Source organism: Protomyctophum parallelum (genome assembly GCF_964188405.1).
Source record: "Protomyctophum parallelum genome assembly, chromosome: 22".
Taxonomy (NCBI): domain Eukaryota; kingdom Metazoa; phylum Chordata; class Actinopteri; order Myctophiformes; family Myctophidae; genus Protomyctophum; species Protomyctophum parallelum.
The window spans coordinates 35,941,076-35,968,016 of NC_139714.1; the positions used below are offsets into that span (position 1 = coordinate 35,941,076).

Here is a 26,941-nt window from a genome sequence, read left to right on the forward strand (position 1 = left end):
CAGGCCAGGTGCTGGATGTCAGGCATCAAGGTACAGCTCTACAGTTTGTAGAGCTCCGAGACTGACTTCATTTAACAAATTGCAACGTTTCGACCGGTTGCAATTTGTTGCAATTTGTTGCAATTGTCTTCCTCTTCCTCAATGCTATCTTTGTTGCAATGTTGTTGCAATGTTGCAATGTTCTTCCTCTTCCTCAATGCTATCTTACACACACAGAGTGAAGAGTCACAAAGTGATTGTGCTTTAGACGTCTCTGGAATGGCGACGGTCTAATGTCCCCCAGCACAGAATTAGCCTGCTATATTTAGAGAGATTTATGTTATGTTTCTATAGGTTGTTAATTTAATTTGTCACGTCACGTGTGTACAGTACGTGTGTGTGTCCTTTTCTGGCTTCAGTGACACAGCAGCCTCAGCTCTGACCCTAACCCTTCTCCCTAGAGGAGAGTGTTCAGTGCGTTCACACGCAGTGGGAAGCTTTCATTGGTGGCTCGTCTCTTTTAGACAGCCAGAGCATCAGTACGTGTGGCACGTGACTGCACACATGCACGCCTGCACACACACACACACATACACACACACACACACACACACACACACACACACACACACACACAACATACAGCACACCCTGATAAAATAACAGTAATCGTGGCCAGGCGAGCAAACTACACAAAGAAGAGGATGCTGACTGCCACTAGATCTCAAGATCAAATAAATAACCTCTCCCCCTTTCAACACGTTTTTTTTAATGAATTCTCAAGTAGGCATCGCCCCTGCATAATTCATTGGGCTCTATACATGCCTCTAAGCTTATACATTAATTATCCATCCAGCTATCCATCCATCCATCTTCAACCGCTTATCCGTAGTCGGGTCGCGGAGGCAACAGCTCCACCAGAGAGCTCCAGACTTCCCTCTCCAGAGCAACATTAGTGACTTCCTCCTGGGTGGATCCCGAGACGTTCCAAGGCCAGTGAGTCGATGTGTTTCCTCCTTTGTCTGCCCCGGGGTCTCCTCCCTGTGGGACATACATTAATTAACATTCATTAACAAAATGTATGAGAGGCCAATAAATGTGACTCTTCTCACGTCTGTATTTGGCTCCTCCCAGTGTCTCATGTTTGGGATGTTCGTTAACCATTTAAGCCTTAGCCTCGCTGGTAGCATCATTCATCATGGTGTCACACAAACTAGTGAAAATACCTACAGTAGCTCACGACACGTCACGGCTTGTAGATCTGCTATTGTTGCTTTTTTTTGCATTTATGATTGAAATAAAATAAAATTTTAAATCCCCCTCAAAATCGATTTATTCTTTATTTTTTTTATAATCAATTAAGGATTAACTTGATTAACTGGTGCACCCCTACCTGAGTGCACACTGCACAGATTGTTTTCTTCATCATCATCATCATCATCATTTTTCGACCGCGGTTGTGATCATGGATTTCACAATGCCACGCCAGACTTTCCGGTCTTTCATTGCCATCCCCAGTTCCTGCTTATACTGATGCATGTTTTCCTGGCGATGACATCAGGGAACGACAGTTTTCCGCTTTGAGGCAGGACTCCAGAGAAGAAGGGAAGATATAACCTCATTCTCAGCTCTGTAGCAGGGAAGATATAACCTCATTCTCAGCTCTGTAGCAGGGAAGATATAACCTCATTCTCAGCTCTGTAGCAGTAGATATAACCTCATTCTCAGCTCTGTAGCAGTGAAGATATAACCTCATTCTCAGCTCTGTAGCAGTAGATATAACCTCATTCTCAGCTCTGTAGCAGTGAAGACATAACCTCATTCTCAGCTCTGTAGCAGTGAAGACATAACCTCATTCTCAGCTCTGTAGCAGTGAAGACATAACCTCATTCTCAGCTCTGTAGCAGTGAAGATATAACCTCATTCTCAGCTCTGTAGCAGTGGAGATATAACCTCATTCTCAGCTCTGTAGCAGAAGATATAACCTCATTCTCAGCTCTGTAGCAGTGAAGACATAACCTCATTCTCAGCTCTGTAGCAGTGAAGACATAACCTCATTCTCAGCTCTGTAGCAGTGAAGACATAACCTCATTCTCAGCTCTGTAGCAGGGAAGATATAACCTCATTCTCAGCTCTGTAGCAGTGAAGATATAACCTCATTCTCAGCTCTGTAGCAGTGAAGATATAACCTCATTCTCAGCTCTGTAGCAGTGAAGATATAACCTCATTCTCAGCTCTGTAGCAGTGGAGATATAACCTCATTCTCAGCTCTGTAGCAGTGGAGATATAACCTCATTCTCAGCTCTGTAGCAGTGGAGATATAACCTCATTCTCAGCTCTGTAGCAGTGGAGATATAACCTCATTCTCAGCTCTGTAGCAGTGAAGATATAACCTCATTCTCAGCTCTGTAGCAGTGGAGATATAACCTCATTCTCAGCTCTGTAGCAGTGGAGATATAACCTCATTCTCAGCTCTGTAGCAGTGGAGATATAACCTCATTCTCAGCTCTGTAGCAGTGAAGATATAACCTCATTCTCAGCTCTGTAGCAGTGGAGATATAACCTCATTCTCAGCTCTGTAGCAGTGGAGATATAACCTCATTCTCAGCTCTGTAGCAGTAGACATAACCTCATTCTCAGCTCTGTAGCAGTGAAGACATAACCTCATTCTCAGCTCTGTAGCAGTGGAGATATAACCTCATTCTCAGCTCTGTAGCAGTGGAGATATAACCTCATTCTCAGCTCTGTAGCAGTAGACATAACCTCATTCTCAGCTCTGTAGCAGTGAAGACATAACCTCATTCTCAGCTCTGTAGCAGTGAAGACATAACCTCATTCTCAGCTCTGTAGCAGTGGAGATATAACCTCATTCTCAGCTCTGTAGCAGTAGACATAACCTCATTCTCAGCTCTGTAGCAGTGGAGATATAACCTCATTCTCAGCTCTGTAGCAGTGGAGATATAACCTCATTCTCAGCTCTGTAGCAGTGGAGATATAACCTCATTCTCAGCTCTGTAGCAGTGAAGACATAACCTCATTCTCAGCTCTGTAGCAGTGGAGATATAACCTCATTCTCAGCTCTGTAGCAGTGGAGATATAACCTCATTCTCAGCTCTGTAGCAGTGAAGACATAACCTCATTCTCAGCTCTGTAGCAGTGGATATAACCTCATTCTCAGCTCTGTAGCAGTGAAGACATAACCTCATTCTCAGCTCTGTAGCAGGGAAGACATAACCTCATTCTCAGCTCTGTAGCAGTGAAGATATAACCTCATTCTCAGCTCTGTAGCAGTAGATATAACCTCATTCTCAGCTCTGTAGCAGTAGATATAACCTCATTCTCAGCTCTGTAGCAGTAGATATAACCTCATTCTCAGCTCTGTAGCAGTAGATATAACCTCATTCTCAGCTCTGTAGCAGTGAAGATATAACCTCATTCTCAGCTCTGTAGCAGTAGATATAACCTCATTCTCAGCTCTGTAGCAGTGGAGATATAACCTCATTCTCAGCTCTGTAGCAGTGGATATAACCTCATTCTCAGCTCTGTAGCAGTGGATATAACCTCATTCTCAGCTCTGTAGCAGTAGATATAACCTCATTCTCAGCTCTGTAGCAGTGGAGATATAACCTCATTCTCAGCTCTGTAGCAGTGGATATAACCTCATTCTCAGCTCTGTAGCAGTAGATATAACCTCATTCTCAGCTCTGTAGCAGTGAAGATATGACCTCATTCTCAGCTCTGTAGCAGTAGATATAACCTCATTCTCAGCTCTGTAGCAGTAGATATAACCTCATTCTCAGCTCTGTAGCAGTGGAGATATAACCTCATTCTCAGCTCTGTAGCAGTGGATATAACCTCATTCTCAGCTCTGTAGCAGTGAAGATATGACCTCATTCTCAGCTCTGTAGCAGTAGATATAACCTCATTCTCAGCTCTGTAGCAGTGAAGATATAACCTCATTCTCAGCTCTGTAGCAGTAGATATAACCTCATTCTCAGCTCTAGCAGTAGATATAACCTCATTCTCAGCTCTGTAGCAGAAGATATAACCTCATTCTCAGCTCTGTAGCAGAAGATATAACCTCATTCTCAGCTCTGTAGCAGTGAAGATATAACCTCATTCTCAGCTCTGTAGCAGTGGCCGGAAAACTGCGTTCTTCTGGATCGTGAAGAAATACGGGGGCGGTTGCCGTATATTAGATCAGTCGATGGGTGGATCTTCTCTTCCAAGACAGATTTTGCTCTCATTAGAAGGTGGGTGTAAAGGTGCCATCCAACCGTTTGTCTAGTTTCTTTGAAAGTGTCCATGTCTCGGAGCCATAGAGTAGAATCGGCTCGACTGTCGTCCTAAATACCTTTACTTTGAACATCTTACTAAGCTGGGATGACCAGATCTTATGCATGTCATTGCAGGCTGACCAGGCCATAAATGGTAAATGGTGCATTTATATAGCGCCTTTATCCAAGGCGCTTTACAGAGATTGTGCATTACATTCACCCATTCACAGACACATTCATACACCGATGGCAGCGGAAACCATGCAAGGCACCAACTAGCACATCGGGAGCAATTAGGGGTTCAGTGTCTTGCTCAAGGACACTTCGACAGTAACTCTGGGGGAGCCCGGGTTCGAACTGGCAACCTTACGGTTACCATCCAGGCACTCTACCCCTGAGCCACCGCCGCCCCACCATACCCTTCCTCGTTTGAAAGTCCTTTTGGGAAGAAGATATAGATGAACCCAAATACTTACTCATCAACCTGTTTCAGAGAAGTGTTGTTAAGTGTTTCTATAATGTGTTTATTGTTGCATTTGCATATATTTACAATTTACATATTCAGTTTTCTAAAAGCTCACAACTTGCTGCAGCATGATCCTATGCCCTATAGGACAGGTGGTGTAGCAAAACTTGTTTTTTTGGAATAGAATTATAGCATTCTATATATTCTATGCTTTATTGTTGCTACACTGCCTGTCTTTGGGCATTGTTGCACATAGGAGTAAGAGACTTATTATTGCGCTGAATCATTGTTATGTAGACAATGTGGAAATTGGGTTAAATATTCTGAATAGGTTTTGGAAAAGTTTTGGTTAAAATGTGTGTAAACCTTGTAGTTGTTAGTCGTGCCATGCTGTCACACCACATGTTTCTTCTGCAGGCCTGTCTGCCGTCACACCGAGAAACATCCTCTCTGCCTGGTGGGTCTTGGTTACCCAGAGAGAGACTAGCCTGGAACTCACCTCTGCTTTCTATGGCATAGGCAGCTCCTCCTGGCAGGATCCGCTGGGAGAAACTAGGCACAGCTGCAGGACATGAGACTAATTAATTAGACCGACACAGCGAGAGAGAGGAGTGTGTGCGTGTGTGTGTGTGTGTGTGCGTCAATTTAACAAAGGTGCAGACGATCAGAAATCAGCAGAGAGTGAGCGACGTTGGCGCTACTGTACTGTATGTACAGTAGATGCCAAATTGAAGTGGACTCGGCCCCCAGACTCTTTTTTTTCCCCCTCCTCCCTGGAAATAAAAACGTCTGGGTTTCCGATGGCTACCCCGAGACTGATGTGCTAATAGGCTGAGCCAATAATGGCCTCCGTCCAACGGGAATAAGGAACGGTGCTTCTGGAGGCGGGCCAAATGCTGCATGCCTCCTACTCTGTAGCCCACTGTCATGGATGAGATTAGTCAACCTCTGTTCGTCCAACGAAAATCCATATCCATCTATACGGCGTGCATAGAGGAGGAAATGCACTCTCAGTCCCAATAGAGATGCGTTTAGGAGAATGTAGGCAGCCTTTACATGTTACAGAGGAAAGGAAACACATTGTGATGTCATCTCTCCCTCCCTCCCTCTCTCTCTCTCATATAGGCTCGCTGTGTTACTACTGTGAGAGCGCTTTCTGCTGCACAAGCTGCGTGAGGTAGGTCCTATATTTGTCCTCTGCTTGGCTGTAGTGTGGGTGCGTGGGTGCGTGCGTGTGCGTGCGTGCGTGCATGTGTGCGTGCATGCGTGTGGGTGTGCATGCGTGACTGCGTGTGTGTGGGTGCGTGCGTGCCTCCTAGCAAACAGTATAGGTGCAGTTCTCACTCACAAGGTTCCTATTATATTATATTACAGTATAGAGTGAAGATGTGTGTCACACATACTGTACATACTGTATGTGCATTCTTTTTCTGTTTAACCCATTCTGACCTGAGATCAGATTCATATACGAGGTTTCCACTGGACAACACACTGGTCTGATTAACCCATTCTGACCTGAGATCAGATTCTAAAAAATGTCAGTCGCTCTTCGATTTTTCAAAAATAGCAGACCTACAAGCTCGTATCGCGCCACTCGGTGGCGCGATATGAGCTTGTAGATCTGCTATTTTTCAATAGCTAAAGCATAACATGATGCCAACACCAAAATGGGTTATTTTTTTTCCTCTGGGATTATTATTCACATCATGAATGGATGCAATTGTTGTTCTTCTCCTTTTTATCCCACAATGTTTGCAACCAATGTTTCCACTCTGTGTCAATTATCTAATGTAATCCTGGACGCTACACTTCCTCTGCCAGCCCGGGGGGGGGGGGGGGGGGCAGGCAGGCAGGCAGCGGACTGACCTCATGCTTCCTTCTATCCATGAGGAGTTGCTTTACTACTTGGTGGAGAAACCCTTCTTAACCCATTCTGACCTGAGATCAGATTCAAAAAATGTTTATTACATCCTGACAGTTTCATTATTAACCCATTCTGACCTGAGATCAGATTCTAAAAGTGTCTTCGATTTTTCAAAAATAGCAGACCTACAAGCTCGTATCGCGCCACTGGGGGGGGGGGGGGGGGGGGGTGGGGGGGGGGGGGGGGGGAGCACAACAGGCTCTTATAGCCCTAAAGAAATCACACCTGTGTGAACTGAGTGGTGCAACTCCCCTCTCCCCCCCCCCTCCTCTCCTCTCTCTCTCTCTCTCTCTCTCTCATTAGGAGGCAACAGTGCAGCACTATCTCTCTCTCTGCTTTGCCAGTACGTGCGTTGGCTGTGTGTGAGTTGAGGTAACGGTGGAATACAGCTTTGCCAGTACGTGCGTTGGCTGTGTGTGAGTTGAGGCAACGGTGGAATACTGCTTAGCCAGTACGTGCGTTGGCTGTGTGTGAGTTGAGGTAACGGTGGAATACTGCTTAGCCAGTACGTGCGTTGGCTGTGTGTGAGTTGAGGTAACGGTGGAATACTGCTTTGCCAGTACGTGCGTTGGCTGTGTGTGAGTTGAGGCAACGGAGGAATACTGCTTTGCCAGTACGTGCGTTGGCTGTGTGTGAGTTGAGGTAACGGAGGAATACTGCTTTGCCAGTACGTGCGTTGGCTGTGTGTGAGTTGAGGTAACGGAGGAATACTGCTTTGCCAGTACGTGCGTTGGCTGTGTGTGAGTTGAGGTAACGGAGGAATACTGCTTTGCCAGTACGTGCGTTGGCTGTGTGTGAGTTGAGGTAACGGAGGAATACTGCTTTGCCAGTACGTGCGTTGGCTGTGTGTGAGTTGAGGTAACGGAGGAATACTGCTTTGCCAGTACGTGCGTTGGCTGTGTGTGAGTTGAGGTAACGGTGAAATACTGCTTTGCCAGTACGTGCGTTGGCTGTGTGTGAGTTGAGGTAACGGTGGAATACTGCTTTGCCAGTACGTGCGTTGGCTGTGTGTGAGTTGAGGTTAACGGTATCTCGACTCGAAGACGGAAGGAAGGAAGGAAGCTGGTTCACTTTGTCAACGTTTCTGTCAGTCTCTGGCTGGAAATGCTCTGTTTTTACACTCTCACAATCCACTAAGGGGATTATTTATATTCACCATTTACTTACTAGTGTGTTACACCTGCGCCTTGCAATGGGGCAGACACCCGCCCCCATGTCTGGATGGAGCCCGCACACCACGGTACGCACAAACAAATACTTCTTTATTTATTCGTATTGACAGGGTGCGCATCTCCTAACCTAACTATAACCGCAAGCACGGGAGAAGACGCTAGACCGACATGCAGATGCATGTCGGACTAATGCCCTGTCTGAATGACATGCGGCCCTGCGGTCTGACAACGTTTCCATCCTGTGGATCTTCATCAGGTCATGTGAAAATGCACGCCAGTTTTCTTTCTTTTATAATGAGGTGCCCCAATTGTCCAATCACCCCCAGTTTTGGACAATTTGGGATGAAGATCCACAGGATCGAAACATTGTCGGACAAATAAATAAAGAAGTATTGTTTTGTACCTACCATGGTGTGCAGGCTACCATCCATCCATCTGTAAACTGATCTGTCTCTTTAGCCCATCACCCACCTGTCGATGTGCGTATTCTACGTCCTCACACACAGACACCCCATGTCCCTGTCCCCATCGTCTCCCCCTGGCCCGTCTTCACAGACACCCCATGTCCCCGTCCACCCACCTGTCGATGTGCGTATTCTACGTCCTCACACACAGACACCCCATGTCCCCGTCCCCATCGTCTCCCCCTGGCGCGTCTTCACAGACACCCCATGTCCCCGTCCACCCACCTGTCGATGTGCGTATTCTACGTCCTCACAGACACCCCATGTCCCCGTCCACCCACCTGTCGATGTGCGTATTCTACGTCCTCACACACAGACACCCCATGTCCCCGTCCACCCACCTGTCGATGTGCGTATTCTACGTCCTCACACACAGACACCCCATGTCCCTGTCCCCATCGTCTCCCCCTGGCCCGTCTTCACAGACACCCCATGTCCCCGTCCACCCACCTGTCGATGTGCGTATTCTACGTCCTCACACACAGACACCCCATGTCCCCGTCCACCCACCTGTCGATGTGCGTATTCTACGTCCTCACAGACACCCCATGTCCCTGTCCCCATCGTCTCCCCCTGGCCCATCTTCACAGACACCCCATGTCCCCGTCCACCCACCTGTCGATGTGCGTATTCTACGTCCTCACAGACACCCCATGTCCCCGTCCCCATCATCTCCCCCTGTCAGACATCTTTGAAATGTGTTTGTCAGCCTGTCCGTTTGAGGAGCGGCAGCGATCTCAAACTACTCTGGTCAGATTCTGAGACGGCTGTCCGGCTTCCTGAGGTTCCTACTGTACCCTTCAGGGACAGAATGACAGGGTCAGTGAAAACGACACGGCCGTAATCGATCAGGACCGAAACGACACAACCGGACGCGGCACCTTGGACTCTCTCTCTCTTCCCTCTCTCTCTCCTGCTAATGACTGTACAGATATACTCTCTCTCTCTTCCCTCTCTCTCTCCTGCTAATGTATGTACAGATATACTCTCTCTCTCTTCCCTCTCTCTCTCTCCTGCTAATGACTGTACAGATAGAGACAGCTGGCCTTTCAACCCCATGCCTGTTTGAGTTAACTATCAATATTTAAAACCACTTTAAAACCCTATATATATACACACACACACACACACACACACACACACACACACACACACACACACTTGTTTTCCACATGTTCGTGCACACGTGTGCGTGCGTGGGTCTCATCTTCGTCAGATGTAAGATGGGAGGGAAAAAGGTTGGGTATCACTCAAATCAGGAAGCTGACGATGCAGACATAATATTACACTGGACCCTGGCCCAGAATAAAACAGAGAGAGAGACATATTACACTGGACCCTGGCCCAGAATAAAACAGAGAGAGACGTTGCAATTATGTGTTTGACACTTCAATCAGTCACATATCCGGCTGAAAACACACCCTCTGAAAACAACTTTTGCCAAAGTGCTCGCATTGGCACGTCTCTCTCAATCACTGGCTACTCTTCTCGGCAGTATCTCGTATATATCTGGGAAAGTACACATAGTACAGTACATACAGTACACAGGCAGCAGCACAGGAAGGACACGTGCAATGCACTGCTCCTCCTCCTACTAGATCTGACTCGCCTCCTGACTCTCATCTGAAGGGAATTAAGTTGTGTGCCAGCCCAGCCAGACCAACTGATAGCTAGATAGTGCCGTGTGCAAACAGCCATGTCAGTCTTGCATGGAAGTCTGAGAATATTTGTGGTCCAAACTTTGTGGTCAAATACAATACAGTACACTGTCACAAGGGTCACGTGGAGAGTACGCTGCGATTCTATGCATTTTACAATTTAGGCATTTAGCAGTCGCAATTAATCCAGAGCGAACAAAAAGCATGGCAATAATACATCACATACATAAAAAGTAGTTATCAAATTCATTAATCATACGTAAGCTAAGAACGTAACGGTGCAATATCTACGTATATAATGGAAATATATTTGCATGTATACTTCATAGTGCTATGTCTACATAAAAATGCTATAAGTCTACATAATAATAATAATAATAATAAACTTTATTTGTATAGCACTTTTCATACATAGAATGCAGCTCAAAGTGCTTCACAGGGCAGGACACAAAAATAAAATACAATAAAACACAAGTAGTTAAAATGATAGAACAATAGCAGAGAACAAAACCGAATAAAGAACATAAAATAAATAAAAACACATAAAAAAAATAAAAATAAAATAAAAATAAAAATAAAACTCAACTAAAAGCAAGGGTGAAGAGGTGAGTCTTGAGTTGAGATTTAAAAATGTCTACAGAGGGTGCGTGTCTGAGCTCGAATGGAAGTTTATTCCAGGCTGTTGGGCCATAGAAGCAAAAAGCTGCCTCACCGTACTTTTTTGTGCACATTCTTTTAGGCACTTCAAGTAGGCCAGCGTTGGAGGACCTGAGGGGGCGGCTAGGGACATATCTAGGTAGGCAGTCACGGAGGTACGGAGGTGCGAGACCATTGAGAGCTTTATAGACAAGTAACAGAATTTTAAAGTCAATCCTGAAAACAACCGGAAGCCAGTGCAGTGATGCCAAAACTGGAGTAATATGTTCTCTCATCTTAGTTCTAGTTAAAACTCTAGCTGCTGCATTTTGGACAAGTTGTAATCTGTCAGTCGTTTTCTTAGGGAGTCCTGAAAAGAGTGCATTGCAGTAGTCAAGCCGAGAAAAAACAAAGGCGTGGATTAGCGTTTTTGCATCGTCCAAGGACAAATAGGATCTGATCCGTGCAATATTTCTAAGGTGAAAAAAAGCAATCTTGGTAACATGATTAATGTGTGAATTAAAATTCAATTCAGAATCAATAATAACCCCCAGGTTCTTTACTGTACTGTTACTTTCTACAGTCAGGTTGCCAAGTCTGCTAACCATTGACTCTTTCTGCTCGCTAGAACCGACCATGAGAACCTCTGTCTTATCCTCATTCAGTTTGAGAAAGTTCTCACTCATCCAACATTTTATGCTAGACAGACAGGTCAACAGCGGGTCTAAAGCACAGGGATCGTCTGGGGCCACAGAAAGATATAGTTGGGTATCATCAGCATAGAAATGAAAATTGACTCCGTGATTGGTAATGAGTTCACCCAATGGCAGAATGTACAAGGAGAACAGCAGAGGACCAAGAATCGAGCCTTGTGGGACACCAGAACTGATGTCGTGTTTGTCTGAGTCAAACTCGGCTAGATTGACAAAGTAACTTCTGTTTGAAAGGTAGGAGGAGAACCAGGACAGGGCCGTACCAGACAGGCCTATCCAGTGCTCCAGACGCTGTATTAAAATTGAATGATCAATCGTGTCAAATGCAGCCGTTAAATCTAGCAGTAGGAGAACGGATACATGTTTCTTGTCAGCAGACACCCTAAGATCATTCATTACTTTTACAAGGGCAGTTTCTGTGCTATGATTTTTCCTAAAGCCAGATTGGAATTTGTTGTGCACATCATTGCTCTGTAGAAATACATCCAATTGATGAGAGATGCATTTCTCCAAAACCTTGCCCAGAAAGGGCAGATTCGAAATGGGTCGATAGTTACCCAAAACAGAGGGATCCAGATTATGTTTCTTTAGTAGGGGCCTGACTACGGCCGTCTTTAGTGAGTCTGGGAAGACGCCTGTCTGTAGAGAGCTGTTTACAATTTTTAGGATATCTCCAATCACACTGTCTAAGACCTCTTTGAGAAAGGTGGTGGGAATTGTATCCAATGAACAGGAGGAAGATGTCATCTGTGATATGGTTTTGCGGAGTTCGTCTTCATCAATTGCGCAAAACGATAATAGGCTCCCCCTGGAGAGATCTACCCTGGGACCGTTAGCTGCTGTTTGAAGGTTTGCACTAGCAACAGCACCATTCAAAATATCAGCTCTAATGTTAAAGATTTTGTTATCAAAAAAGCATGCAAACTCATCACACTTAGCTTTAGAGGCCGGGAATGACTGCTTGTAGGACTGGGGGGGGTTTAAAAGTCGATCAATGGTAGAGAATAGGACTCTGGCATTTGTCTTGTTCTCGTTAATAATGCCAGAGAAATATGCCTGCCTTGCTAGACGCAGGGCTTTGTTATAGGCGACTGTTGACTTTTTAAGAATCTCTAGGTGGGTGGTGAGTTTATTTTTTCTCCAAGCTCGCTCAGCTCTACGACATTCTTGCTTCAGTGAGCGTGTATGCTCATTTAACCAGGGCGTTACTCTGGTGTTATGTTTCTTTTTTGTTTTCAAAGGAGCCACTATATCAAGAGCTGACTCTAGTTTAAGATTAAAAATTTTAACCAGATCATTTACTGGGGGAGTATCGGGCAGGGGGGGGCCCAGATGACGAGGGAACTCGTCAGCTGCAGAAGAGCTAAAAAAGCGCTTTGTTATGGTATATTCTGTGATGTTTTCCTCTAGATCAGAGGCAGTCATATTAAAACACAGCAAATAGTGGTCTGATAGCTCAGGCCTTTCAATAGTCCTTTCCACAGTGATGTTCACCCCTCTAGAAATCACCAGGTCCAGAGTGTGCCCATGTTTATGTGTAGGCCCAACAACATGTTGGATAAACTCAAAGGAATGTAATAACTCTAAGAAACCCATAGCCACAGCATCTGTAGCATCATCCAGGTGCAGATTAAGATCACCTGTGATAAGAGTTCTGTCATAGTTAGTGGAGCAGATAGATAAAAGTTCTGATATTTCTGTTAGAAATATTGCTTTACTGCATTTTGGCGGGCGATAAATGCTAATCATTGGCATGGAGGATTTACCAAGTAATATAGTGGCCTGGTATTCAAAGGATGTAAAGCTACCCAGGGTCAGAGCCTTGAATTTTAATGTGTCTGAAAAAATTATTGCCAGTCCACCTCCTTTCTTAGCCTCGCGAACAGAGTGAATGAAACTGTAGTTTGGGGGACAGGCTGGCGTTTTTGTACATAAGATGCTATCTAGGTCTCTATTCTAGAGAAGAAACGATATGTGGTGGTGGTCATAAAGACATTCTGAAATCGGCGTGCTGCAGCAGGTCTGCAGCAGGTCTGCAGCAGGTCTGCAGCAGGTCTGCAGCAGGTCGGCGTGCTGCAGCAGGTCTGCAGCAGGTCTGCAGCAGGTCTGCAGCAGGTCTGCAGCAGGTCTGCAGCAGGTCGGCATGCTGCAGCAGGTCTGCAGCAGGTCGGCATGCTGCAGCAGGTCTGCAGCAGGTCGGCATGCTGCAGACCTGCTGCAGCAGGTCTGCAGCAGGTCGGCATGCTGCAGCAGGTCTGCAGCAGGTCGGCATGCTGCAGCAGGTCTGCAGCAGGTCGGCATGCTGCCGACCTGCTGCAGCAGGTCGGCAGCACGCCGACCTGCTGCAGCAGGTCGGCAGCACGCCGACCTGCTGCAGCAGGTCTGCAGCATGCCGACCTGCTGCAGCAGGTCTGCAGCAGGTCGGCATGCTGCAGACCTGCTGCAGCAGGTCTGCAGCAGGTCGGCGTGCTGCAGCAGGTCCGCGCCACGATGTAGCTTTACGTTTTAGCTGGCGGTGACGTCGTATACTCATCCTCTGAGGAAATCAGGGACGTGCACACATAGACATCAAAGGGGGCTTGAGCCCCTGCCCTTTTACCCGTCTGTAAAACAACTGCCCTCTCCAGACCTTTCCTTTCCATGCCATGCCGGAAGGCAGCAGCATTCAGGAGAATAGCTTTCCTGAACTTGGAACGCACCATTTTGCGTTGAACAAATTTCTTTCGAAATCCGTGTCGTTACACACACCTGTATCTCCACTAGCTAAAGAGTGCATGGGTTGCACCCCAAAAATAGCTGATCTACAAGCTCTCAACGCGTCGCAGCGCGACGCGTTGTGAGCTTGTAGATCTGCTATTTTTTTATTTTTAAGTTCAAAAGTGCCCTCTTACGAGATTTCAGCCCCTTGCCTCTCTAACACTCTCTGCACGTCCCAGGAGGATGTGATGCCTGCGACCCGTCCCGGACAGCCCAGAACAGGTGCTTTGCCCCGCAGTAATCCCCTACAGCCGTTTTCTCCTGTTTCGATCAGCAGCCTGCTGCCAGCCAGCCAGGCCACTATTTTGGGCTTCCCTGTCCGTGTGTTCAGGCCAGGGTCATTGGCAATTTGGCAGTCATGAATATATTTCCTACTAGCTCACACAGAGTGAGCGGACAGTGTCGGAGACAGCTCAGTGAGCTGATTGGCAAAGAGTGGTGGGCGGTGGAGGGCAGACAAGTCGTAGTATAGGCCTATTTAACACAGCAGGGTTAACTGGCAGTCTCATATTATGCTAAACCCATTCTGGACGGGAACCTCATTTGGTGTTTTAACTTTTAACTAAGCATTATGTTCTACCTTAGCTATTGAAAAATAGCTGATCTATACAAGCTCATAGCTTGTAGATCCGCTATTTTTGAAAAATCGCGGAAATGTGGCACAAATCTTTGAGTTCTAAAAGCATTAACCCATTCTGACCGGGCACCCATTTTGGTGTTGGCATCATGTTATGCTTTATCTATTGAAAAATAGCAGATCTACAAGCTCATATCGCGCCACCGAGTGGCGCGATACGAGCTTGTAGGTCTGCCATTTTTGAAAAATCGAAGAACGACTGACATTTTTAGAATCTGATCTCAGGTCAGAATGGGTTCATCAGACCAGTGTGTGTCCAGTGGAAAACCTCGTATGAATCTGATCTCAGGTCAGAATGGGTTAAGCAGTACATCACTACAATCACTAGCAGTACATCACTACAATCACTACAACTGTTATCTTCAATCCTTTTCATGCCAAGGACACAAGGACACAAATAGATTTTTGTAGGATGGCGCAACCGTATAACTGTCGGTCGATGCTGTCTGTGTGAAAATACATCACATTGTGTGAAACTTGTTTTTTTATTATGGGGATATTTCTCATTTTTATGAGGATGCACTCAGTCAGCCGCCTCTTGGGGACCCTTTGTGCTTTTGCTGGAACTCATGTTGAGATGGTATATCCATTTGCATTGTTACCGTCCTGCCTGTTATCCTTCAGAAGATCATGTTAAGCTTTTACCCTAACGCTGTTGGCACAAAAAAAACTCCACTGCTTGAAAATGAAAACAGCAATTCATAATTGAGCTTTATCTCTCTCCATCGGCGTCCTCAGACGAGCCCTCCATCGGCGTCTCCAGTCATCTGGCATGCAGCTCCTTTGTGCTTTCTGCACCAGCATCTTTCTTTAGTACGTCCACGTAGGTAGGTCGCTGTGGGACGTCCTCTCCATCGATGCCCGTGTGTTGGTTCCCACAGTACAACCTTCTTGGCCGGGAGGTCTTGGTGTCGGTGGCAGTGGCCACTGGCCAGCTAGTCTCATCCTCCTTACTGCTATCTTCTCTGATACACTCCATGCCCCGTACACTACAGACGCTTGTTGGTGATGTGCTCGTCTAATTATCCCATTCTGACCTGAGATCAGATTCATACGAGGTTTCCGCCGGACACACACTGGTCTGATGAACCCATTCTGACCTGAGATCAGATTCTAAAAATGTCAGTCGCTCTTCGATTTTTCAAAAATGGCAGACCTACAATCTCGTATCGCGCCACTCGGTGGCGCGATATGAGCTTGTAGATCTGCTATTTTTCACTAGCTAAAGCATAACATGATGCTGACACCAAAATGGGTGCCCGGTCAGAATGGGTTATTATCGTCTTATTGTTCAGTCTAAAACAAATGGATGCAAGGCTGTTCCAGAACAGTGGTGTTGTTTCATATACTGTGCGTATAACTATCCAGATGAAAGTTTTAATTGCAAAAGGGATCGGCACCAAGAACAAGCTAAGCTACCATGGAGAACAGGGTAGCTTAGCTTGTTAAAGCCCCGTGGAAAAACAATACTACAGACCTAAGCCAACCAAACATGTTTCCTTCTTCGTCTGTGTGGTAAAACAACCCATTTTGTTGTTTTACGCATTATCTTATACTTTAGCTATTCAAAAATAGCAGGTCTACAAGCTCATAGCACGGCACCGACTGCCGCGCTACGAGCTTGTAGGTCCTGCTATTTTTGAAAAATCGTGACAATGTGGCGCAAATCTTTGAATATATGCTTTCACAGAGAAAATGTCTAACTCAAATCTTTGCTTCCCGTGAGGTCACTGGAACAACATATTTTCAGATGAGGGTCGGCAGCCAATTAATTGCATATCATTTCTGGGGTCCTTGAGATGAAATAGTTCTGATATATATAGAACCACTGATATAGAGACACGAGTTGTTCCGAAAACTGTCAGGATTCAGAAAGCTGATTTTGTAGAATCATCCTCGGTTAAGGAAGTTTGGAACATCTGTTTCTCTCTGACCTCGAGCGCCGAAGCCAAAAAGGATTTTATGAAATCTGGGTTGGGTCGAGAACGGGCAATGCGAGAGTACATGGTCAGAGTACATGGTCAGAGTACATGGTCAGAGTACATGGTCTGAGTACATGGTCAGAGTACATGGTCTGAGTACATGGTCAGAGTACATGGTCTGAGTACATGGTCAGAGTACATGGTCAGAGTACATGGTCAGAGTACATGGTCTGAGTACATGGTCTGAGTACATGGTCTGAGTACATGGTCAGAGTACATGGTCAGAGTACATGGTCTGAGTACATGGTCAGAGTACATGGTCTGAGTACATGGTCAGAGTACATGGTCTGAGTACATGGTCAGAGTACATGGTCTGAGTACATGGTCAGAGTACATGGTCAGAGTACATGGTCAGAGTACATGGTCTGAGTACATGGTCTGAGTACATGGTCTGAGTACATGGTCAGAGTACATGGTCAGAGTACATATGGTCAGAGTACATGCTCTGAGTACATGGTCTGAGTACATGGTCAGAGTACATGGTCAGAGTACATGGTCAGAGTACATGGTCAGAGTACATGGTCAGAGTACATGGTCAGAGTACATGGTCAGAGTACATGGTCAGAGTACATGGTCAGAGTACATGGTCTGTGTACATGGTCTGAGTACATGGTCAGAGTACATGGTCTGAGTACATGGTCTGAGTACATGGTCTGAGTACATGGTCAGAGTACATGGTCTGAGTACATGGTCTGAGTACATGGTCAGAGTACATGGTCAGAGTACATGGTCAGAGTACATGGTCAGAGTACATGGTCAGAGTACATGGTCAGAGTACATGGTCAGAGTACATGGTCAGAGTACATGGTCAGAGTACATGGTCAGAGTACATGGTCAGAGTACATGGTCTGAGTACATGGTCAGAGTACATGGTCTGAGTACATGGTCTGAGTACATGGTCAGAGTACATGGTCAGAGTACATGGTCAGAGTACATGGTCAGAGTACATGGTCAGAGTACATGGTCTGAGTACATGGTCAGAGTACATGGTCAGAGTACATGGTCAGAGTACATGGTCAGAGTACATGGTCAGAGTACATGGTCAGAGTACATGGTCAGAGTACATGGTCTGAGTACATGGTCAGAGTACATGGTCTGAGTACATGGTCAGAGTACATGGTCTGAGTACATGGTCAGAGTACATGGTCAGAGTACATGGTCAGAGTACATGGTCAGAGTACATGGTCAGAGTACATGGTCAGAGTACATGGTCAGAGTACATGGTCTGAGTACATGGTCAGAGTACATGGTCTGAGTACATGGTCAGAGTACATGGTCAGAGTACATGGTCAGAGTACATGGTCAGAGTACATGGTCAGAGTACATGGTCAGAGTACATGGTCAGAGTACATGGTCAGAGTACATGGTCAGAGTACATGGTCAGAGTACATGGTCAGAGTACATGGTCAGAGTACATGGTCTGAGTACATGGTCAGAGTACATGGTCTGAGTACATGGTCAGAGTACATGGTCAGAGTACATGGTCTGAGTACATGGTCAGAGTACATGGTCAGAGTACATGGTCTGAGTACATGGTCAGAGTACATGGTCTGAGTACATGGTCAGAGTACATGGTCAGAGTACATGGTCAGAGTACATGGTCAGAGTACATGGTCAGAGTACATGGTCAGAGTACATGGTCTGAGTACATGGTCAGAGTACATGGTCAGAGTACATGGTCAGAGTACATGGTCAGAGTACATGGTCTGAGTACATGGTCAGAGTACATGGTCAGAGTACATGGTCAGAGTACATGGTCAGAGTACATGGTCTGAGTACATGGTCAGAGTACATGGTCAGAGTACATGGTCAGAGTACATGGTCAGAGTACATGGTCAGAGTACATGGTCTGAGTACATGGTCAGAGTACATGGTCAGAGTACATGGTCAGAGTACATGGTCAGAGTACATGGTCTGAGTACATGGTCAGAGTACATGGTCAGAGTACATGGTCAGAGTACATGGTCAGAGTACATGGTCAGAGTACATGGTCAGAGTACATGGTCTGAGTACATGGTCAGAGTACATGGTCAGAGTACATGGTCAGAGTACATGGTCAGAGTACATGGTCTGAGTACATGGTCAGAGTACATGGTCAGAGTACATGGTCAGAGTACATGGTCTGAGTACATGGTCAGAGTACATGGTCAGAGTACATGGTCAGAGTACATGGTCAGAGTACATGGTCAGAGTACATGGTCTGAGTACATGGTCAGAGTACATGGTCAGAGTACATGGTCTGAGTACATGGTCAGAGTACATGGTCAGAGTACATGCTCTGAGTACATGGTCTGAGTACATGGTCAGAGTACATGGTCAGAGTACATGGTCTGAGTACATGGTCAGAGTACATGGTCAGAGTACATGGTCAGAGTACATGGTCTGAGTACATGGTCTGAGTACATGGTCTGAGTACATGGTCAGAGTACATGGTCAGAGTACATGGTCATGGTCTGAGTACATGGTCTGAGTACATGGTCAGAGTACATGGTCAGAGTACATGGTCAGAGTACATGGTCAGAGTACATGGTCAGAGTACATGGTCAGAGTACATGGTCAGAGTACATGGTCAGAGTACATGGTCAGAGTACATGGTCAGAGTACATGGTCAGAGTACATGGTCTGAGTACATGGTCAGAGTACATGGTCAGAGTACATGGTCAGAGTACATGGTCAGAGTACATGGTCTGAGTACATGGTCAGAGTACATGGTCAGAGTACATGGTCAGAGTACATGGTCTGAGTACATGGTCAGAGTACATGGTCAGAGTACATGGTCAGAGTACATGGTCTGAGTACATGGTCAGAGTACATGGTCAGAGTACATGGTCAGAGTACATGGTCTGAGTACATGGTCTGAGTACATGGTCAGAGTACATGGTCAGAGTACATGGTCTGAGTACATGGTCAGAGTACATGGTCTGAGTCTGACACTGAGCAGCAGCTCAGAGTACATGGTCTGAGTACATGGTCAGAGTACATGGTCAGAGTACATGGTCAGAGTACATGGTCTGAGTACATGGTCAGAGTACATGGTCAGAGTACATGGTCTGAGTACATGGTCAGAGTACATGGTCTGAGTACATGGTCTGAGTACATGGTCTGAGTACATGGTCAGAGTACATGGTCAGAGTACATGGTCAGAGTACATGGTCTGAGTACATGGTCTGAGTACATGGTCAGAGTCTGACACTGAGCAGCAGCTCTGGGTTTGAGATTCACTGCCTGCCTCTGTCTGTCTTTGAGCCTCTTTGAGCCTCTTTGAACACAGAGTGGGGCCGATGGCGGAGGTCCCAAGAGCAGTCTGAGCATCTCGGCAGCTCTGAAATTGAGATTCACCTGCTGTCTCTGTCTGTCCTTTTGTCCATGATGTGTGTGTGTGTGTGTGTGTGTGTGTGTGTGTGTGTGTGTGTGTGTGTGTGTGTGTGTGTGTGTCTGCTTGTCTGACTAGGTTTAGCGGACACTTCAATGACAAAATTCACCTTTTTCGAGGGTTAGGGACTACTAGGGTAACTTTTTAAAGTAAACCTTTCAGGATGAAGTGCATGGTCTTCTACGCCAGTGCTTCTCAACCTTTCAGGCCGGGCACCCATTTTGGTGTCGGCATCATGTCATGCTTTAGCTATTGAAAAATAGCAGATCTACAAGCTCATATCGCGCCACCGAGTGGCGCGATACGAGCTTGCAGGTCTGCTATTTTTGAAAAAAATCGAAGAACGACTGATATTTTTAGAATCTGATCTCAGGTCAGAATGGGTTTCATCAGACCAGTGTTTGTCCGGCGGAAACCTCGTATGAATCTGATCTCAGGTCAGAATGGGTTAAGGCTTTTCTAATAGACAAACCATGATCTCGGGTGGCGCGGTGCGGGGGGTCAGGTGTAAGCCTAGGTAGGGGCCCTGGAGGAAAAGCTATGAAATTATCCACGCAAAATGGCAATCAGCTTAAGTGGCTGCCTCTTATCAGCTTGAAAGCATTGGTGCCGAAGCCAAGCTTTGTTAGGCGGTTGCTGTGCGGAATATAATCTCCCAGAAAGCATACTGGCATGGAGCATTAATAACGGACAGTCCGTCATTGCAGACGGGCGAAGTGTTGCAGGTTGTAGTTCTGCAGCTGAACCAAGTGACCTAGTAGTGATGTTTGACAGCACACACACACACACACACACACACACACACACACACACACACACACACACACACACACGGGCGGCGGTGGCTCAGGGGTAGAGTGCCTGGATGGTAAACCGTAAGGTTGCCAGTTCGAACCCGGGCTCCCCCAGAGTTACTGTCGAAGTGTCCTTGAGCAAGACACTGAACCCCTAATTGCTCCCGATGTGCTAGTTGGTGCCTTGCATGGTTTCCGCTGCCATCGGTGTATGAATGTGTGTGTGAATGGGTGAATGTAATGCACAATCTATGTAAAGCGCATTGGATAAAGGCGCTATATAAATGCACCATTCACACACACACACACACACACACACACACACACACACACACACACACACACACTCTCTCTCTGCACAGTCTTCCACAAACCATATTCGGCATATGAGGGGCGGGCAGTACTCCTCCTCCACAATATCCACTTATTCCTCTGGCATTATGACGTGAATATCAGCATAATATCACTAAAATACAGATGTGCAACTGGTCGATTCAGAATCTCAGAGCACTTTACTGGTTGCATTGCGAGTCACTGATGTGGACTGGACTGGAAATGCATCATGTTTTGGTCACACACCATGTGACAACAGTGCAGTGTTGTTCTCGTCGACTAAAACTAAGACGAAAAATTTTCGTCGACTACCTTTTTTCACTGACGAAAACTAAATGGAAACTAAATGAAAACTAAGCTATGATGACTAAAACTAAGACTAAATATACTGACGGATTTCGTCAACAAATAAAAACTAGACTAAAATGTTAGGAAGGGACTAGTGGACAAGAGATCCAGTATAATTCATTTTACACTTCGTTGCATGCTGAAAATAGCCGATCTACAAGCTCACGAGCCTGTAGATCGGCTATTTTTATAGTGTAAAATTAATGGTTGACGTTTTCAGGGATAGTTACAGTTGTGTTCTAAATATCTTAAGTATATTCAATTCAACATAAATTAACAGTACCGGCTAACCCATTCACAGAATGTTTTCCCCTGCAAAAGTACTATCTAGCATCCAGGCCGGCTACAAACACCAAAAATAAACACGTCACTGTACCCCCATATCAATTACCGGTATCTATTCATATGCTGTATTCAATGTATTTAATGTCAAGTTAACCAACCCTCATCAAAGCAAAGCCTGTCTATTCGACCTTTACTGCACCATGTATTCACACACACCATGTTTGGTTGTTAGTTCATATTTGTATTCTTGTGCATATCTAACCACTAAACATCCTTAGTATTCCAAAAGAAGATCCATAATCACCATCCATGGAGTGTCTGAACAGCTTATTGGAATAAATAAATGTCATTCAGGAATGTCTGGTTCCAAACGATTAGGAACCTCAAAGCTTTGTCTCACTGGAACGGAGGAACGGAGAGAACACGAGGCACAACATCATCAAAATATAATCAATAACATTATTATTATTATTATTAGAACATGATTATTTGGCCAGCCAGGCTAGTAGCCCGAAGCTTCTATACTAACTAACCCTTAGTCCAGAAGTGGATCTTATGTAATAATAATGAACAAGAAGCACAAGTGATGTAGGTGACGTTATCATATGAGATGACATCAAATGGACTATGACATGGCTGATTATTTATTTCTAAAGCTGACTCAGGTCTAGGTCAGGGGGGCAGTCAGACAGATATTTTGTGAAGCCTGAAACTCCTGAAAGTTCATGTAATGGCCTGTTGTGGCGCTGTCACTGGACCCAGAAAAATCCCATAGCCCCATAGAAGTCCATGTATTTGGGCCCAACTTCACCTAGACTGTATTACCTTAATAAACATGGTCATGAATACTTTCTGCTTCCAGTCACTAGTTTAAAGTCTCATTTCTAATGTTGTCATAATATTCTTTTTGGAAAATTATGGTCCCATTTTTAAAATAAATGACCATAAAGTCGCGTATGTTCTGAGGGGCGTGGCTACCGTTACAGTCTATGATCGGGAGTCCCCACCCACTCGAGTCAAAATAAAAACCAACGGAGAAGAAGGGGGGAAGTCCCGCCTCGTTGTCTGGGCAGCCAATGGCCAGCTGGGCCCAAACGGAGCCAGCCAATGGCCAGCTGGGCCCAAACGGATCTAGAAATATGGCGACTTACAGTGCAGGAATAACAGGCTTCATTTTACGTCCGGGGAACGCTTTGTCCATATGTTTTACAGTCTATGGTCTAGGTCTATTTCTCAATGTTCTGTGAGTGTGTGTGTGTGTGTGTGTGTGTGTGTGTGCGCGCGCATGCGTCCAATCCATCAGACACACATTGAAAGGCACTTTGACAGTTTAGAAGTGCTAAATGCAGTCCATTTTGACCATATCTTCCATCCTGTATTTCTGACAACCTGGCAGGGTCTCCTTGGCCTGTGTTCACTCCGGAAACAGGCTGTTCATTGTCTTGGCAGTCAGCTTTGATGTAGAAAACGTGGTAGGGATTGTGATAAATGTTCTGCGTCCCTGAAGAATATCAATCTGTAATCCTAGTTTGAAGACATTGCTCATTCCCAAAAGGTATACTGCTAGTCCTGGTCACTGACTTCAGAAGGTGACACGGTGGATTGCAAGTAGGATCGTGGGAGACAATCTCTCACCTCAGCATGTAGACATTGGGCCTTAACGTTTTCGCTGCTATCTACGTTTATAAACGTAGCTAGGCTATCGGTACCTAAAGGTGCTAACTACGCGTATGTTCGTAGACAACCGTACACTCCATAATATGAAAGCGGAGACCGTCACTTTACCTTTTAGCATTGCTCCTGTTAGCATGGAGAGCATCCGTCCCCACCAGCTGTGGGATTTTTAACCCATTCTGACCTGAGATCAGATTCATACGAGGTTTCCACTGGACACACACTGGTCTGATGAACCCATTCTGACCTGAGATCAGATTCTAAAAATGTCAGTCGTTCTTCGATTTTTCAAAAAATAGCAGACCTACAAGCTCGTATCGCGCCACTCGGTGGCACGATACGAGCTTGTAGATCTGCTATTTTTCAATAGCTAAAGCATAACATGATGCCAACACCAAAATGGGTGCCCGGTCAGAATGGGTTAAATCGGCATTGAGCCTACATTATTATTATTATTATTATTTATTTTTTTTAAGATATTTTTTTGCGGCTTACGCCTTTTATTGATTTTTGAAGGGACAGACAGTAGGCTGACAGGAAACGGGAGAGAGATGGGGGGATGACATGCGGTAAAGGCCGTGTCGGGTCCGGGAGTCGAACCCGCGGCACACTGCGACTGGATTACCAGTCCGGTGCCCAGACCGTTACGCTACGGCCTGGGCCGAGCCTACATTATTAACAGGATTCTCAAAGCGCTGTATCTCTAAAGGTTCGAGTGCTGATCCATGGTGAGCCGTCGTGCATCTGAATGAGCTGTTTAGTTTATTTTAGCAGTGTATTTGTGAATATATAGGGCTTGTTATACCTTCATTGACAAGAGTGGGAGTTCAGCATGCAGAGCGTTTTACAATCTCCAGTGCTGAGGACACAGATCTGCTACAGAGCATGATGGAACATTTACAAACAAATCCCCAGGGCCAGATGCAATTCACCCATGATTGTAAAAGAACAAGCTTGTGAGACTGCTGAACCGTTAACTATGTTATTTAATAACACTTTGGAGGAAGCAACTTTTACCTAGCGGTTGGGAAGAGGCACAAATCAGTGCAATATTAAACAAAATTGAAGTAAGGCAATAACATGGAATATACTGTAGAGCTGAAGGCCTGACGTCAGTCACTCTGGTGCCAAGGGGGGGTTTGCGGAAGTTTTATCTCTATGGAGAATAACATGGGGTCATTAATCGTCTCATATAAGCATTGTGGTCCAAAAATAAACAAACTGTCCCGGCGATAGAGTCAACAATGGGAAAAATGTATTTTTCCATTGTGGTGGACACACATTGTAGATCTTATGAAGTCCTACAATCTCTTTAGTAACAGCCCCGTAGGGCTCTATATCTGGAAGATCAACCACACTCCAACCTCTCAAATGGTCAGCAGCTTTAGATAGAGGATCACACCTGTGTGAACTGAGTGATGCAACGGACATTGCTGTTCCTTGGAGTGGTTGCACCACTCAGAAATCAGTAAAGGGCAGCCTGGCATGCTTTTTCCTTCCTTCCAGATGGTTATCCAGATGGTTATTTCATACCATCCCAGGCAGAGTCCAGGTTGTTTGCTCTAAGTTGAGCCTCTATTTTTTCTTTCTACTTCATTTTTCCAGCCCATACCTATCTCTTAATTTCTTTTTGCAAACTTCTCAATTCTAAAGTGTTTGCCTTCTCGAAACAAAACACTCTGTTCTTCTTCTGAAGGAGTGTTTTGAGGAATTTGGATATCCACGGTTTAAAGTTCGGATACACTTTGACAATTCTCTCGGGAATTACAGTATTTTTTCGCAGTACAAGGACCAACTAGTTACAACATCTGTCAATGAATTGATGTCGGCAGAGAACATACTGTTGGGACTTGGAAGTCTCTGAGTGTCTCTTTCAAAGAGCAGTGGTTCATCTCCCCGAGGATGAGGTTTGGTGTGTCAGGGGACTCTGCGCTCTACAGCCAGGCACCGGTCTAGTAATGATAATAATAAACTTTATTTCTATACTGTAGCACCTTTCATGTCATAAAATGCAGCGCAACATGCTTTACAGGGCAAAATGAGATGAAAGCACAAACGTAAAGTAGCAATAAAGCAAGCAAAAACACAGTAGCATCAAGACAATAAAATACAACAGCAACGAGCAAAGAAACAGCACGGCAATAAGCATGAATACGAACACACACATGAGTTTCATGTTTTAAATGCCTGTTTATACTATATTGTTTTTGTTTCTGAACCTGTACAGCACTTTGGTTGACCTGGTCATGTAAAATGTGCTATATAAATGAAGTTGAGTTGAGTAAGAACAAATAGGTTTAAAAACTCAACTGAAAGGTCAAAGTGATGAGGCATGCCAGCAGGTTATTATTTTGTTATTTAAAGGGATTGTGACATTTAAAAAAAGGTTTTGGAATTGTTCTTATCTTTTTTAGGTTTTCTAATCTCAATTGCACCCAAAAAACATGAACTTTTAACATTCAGTTTTCTGTGATCTGGGATTTTCTGGCTCAAACAGGTGCTCTGATTTGCCGGCAGTAAGTGATGTAAGACCCTGCAAATCCCATATATGTCAATGGGATTTGCCAGCAGATGTCACTGTTTTCACTGTGTTGCCTGTTTTCATTGTAGCTCAAAAGGCTTCCAAACCCCAAAGAAAACTTCAGACCACAGAAAATCCACTGAATGTTCAAAGTTCAGGTTTTTTGGGTGTAATTGAGGTCATAAAACCTAAAAGAAAAAAGATAAAGAAATGAAAATGAATGTCATAAAACCTTTAACAGTAACTAACTAAACTTGTGATGCCTTTCTTCCCTCTCCGGACAGCCATGCGGGCCACTGGGCACTAGCACTAACACGCCTCACTCTGGCTCTACGCAACCATGGAGTCTTCATCTGAGTCACAGGTGGAGCCTGAGAAAACTCCGGTGAGTCTGTCTGTCTGTCTGTCTGTCTGTCTGTGTGTCTGTCTGTCTGTCTGTCTGTCTGTCTGTCTGTCTGTCTCAGGAAACCTTCACCTTCACTTGTCCCATCCCACCCCATCCTTTTACCCTTTCCATTAACCCATTCTGACCTGAGATCAGATTAAAAAAATGTCTATTACATCCTGACAGTTTCATTATGAACCCATTCTGACCTGAATGGCCACTTGGTGGCGCGATATGAGCTTGTAGATCTGCTATTTTTAAATAGCTAAAGCACGACACGATGCTGACACCAAAATGGGTGCCCGGTCAGAATGGGTTAACATGCAGCTGAATGTCTCCAGTAATTGGTATTTTATGTCCATATCTGGGGGTTATTTGTGTACATGCTTGATGAGGAAGGACGTGTCATGTTTCCCACTGGCTACAATGGAGCACAATCTAACAATGAATGATTAGCTTAAGGCAATCGTATTGCTAACCTGCCTCGGGCTTGGCAGGTGCTGGATAGTGGTCGCTGAACTTGGCTGTGTGTAATTATCTTGCTGTCAGAGCACGGCACACAT

The 26,941-nt window shown here is 45.3% G+C and overlaps 1 protein-coding gene across 2 annotated transcripts in view; it reads left to right on the forward strand.

Annotated features, from left to right (window-relative positions):
* osbpl8 (oxysterol binding protein-like 8) overlaps positions 1 to 26,941 on the forward strand; it is a gene marked incomplete at its 5' end in the record, with an annotated part of 166,617 nt that overhangs the window by 14,739 nt on the left and 124,937 nt on the right. For both annotated transcript variants that reach the window (XR_014568794.1, XM_083757795.1), the window contains 2 exons: positions 5,848 to 5,899; positions 26,278 to 26,378. Coding sequence is in view for 1 of the 2 variants with exons in the window: in XM_083757795.1 (XP_083613921.1) it covers positions 26,334 to 26,378 (45 nt within the window). The remainder of the gene's footprint in view (positions 1 to 5,847; positions 5,900 to 26,277; positions 26,379 to 26,941) is intronic.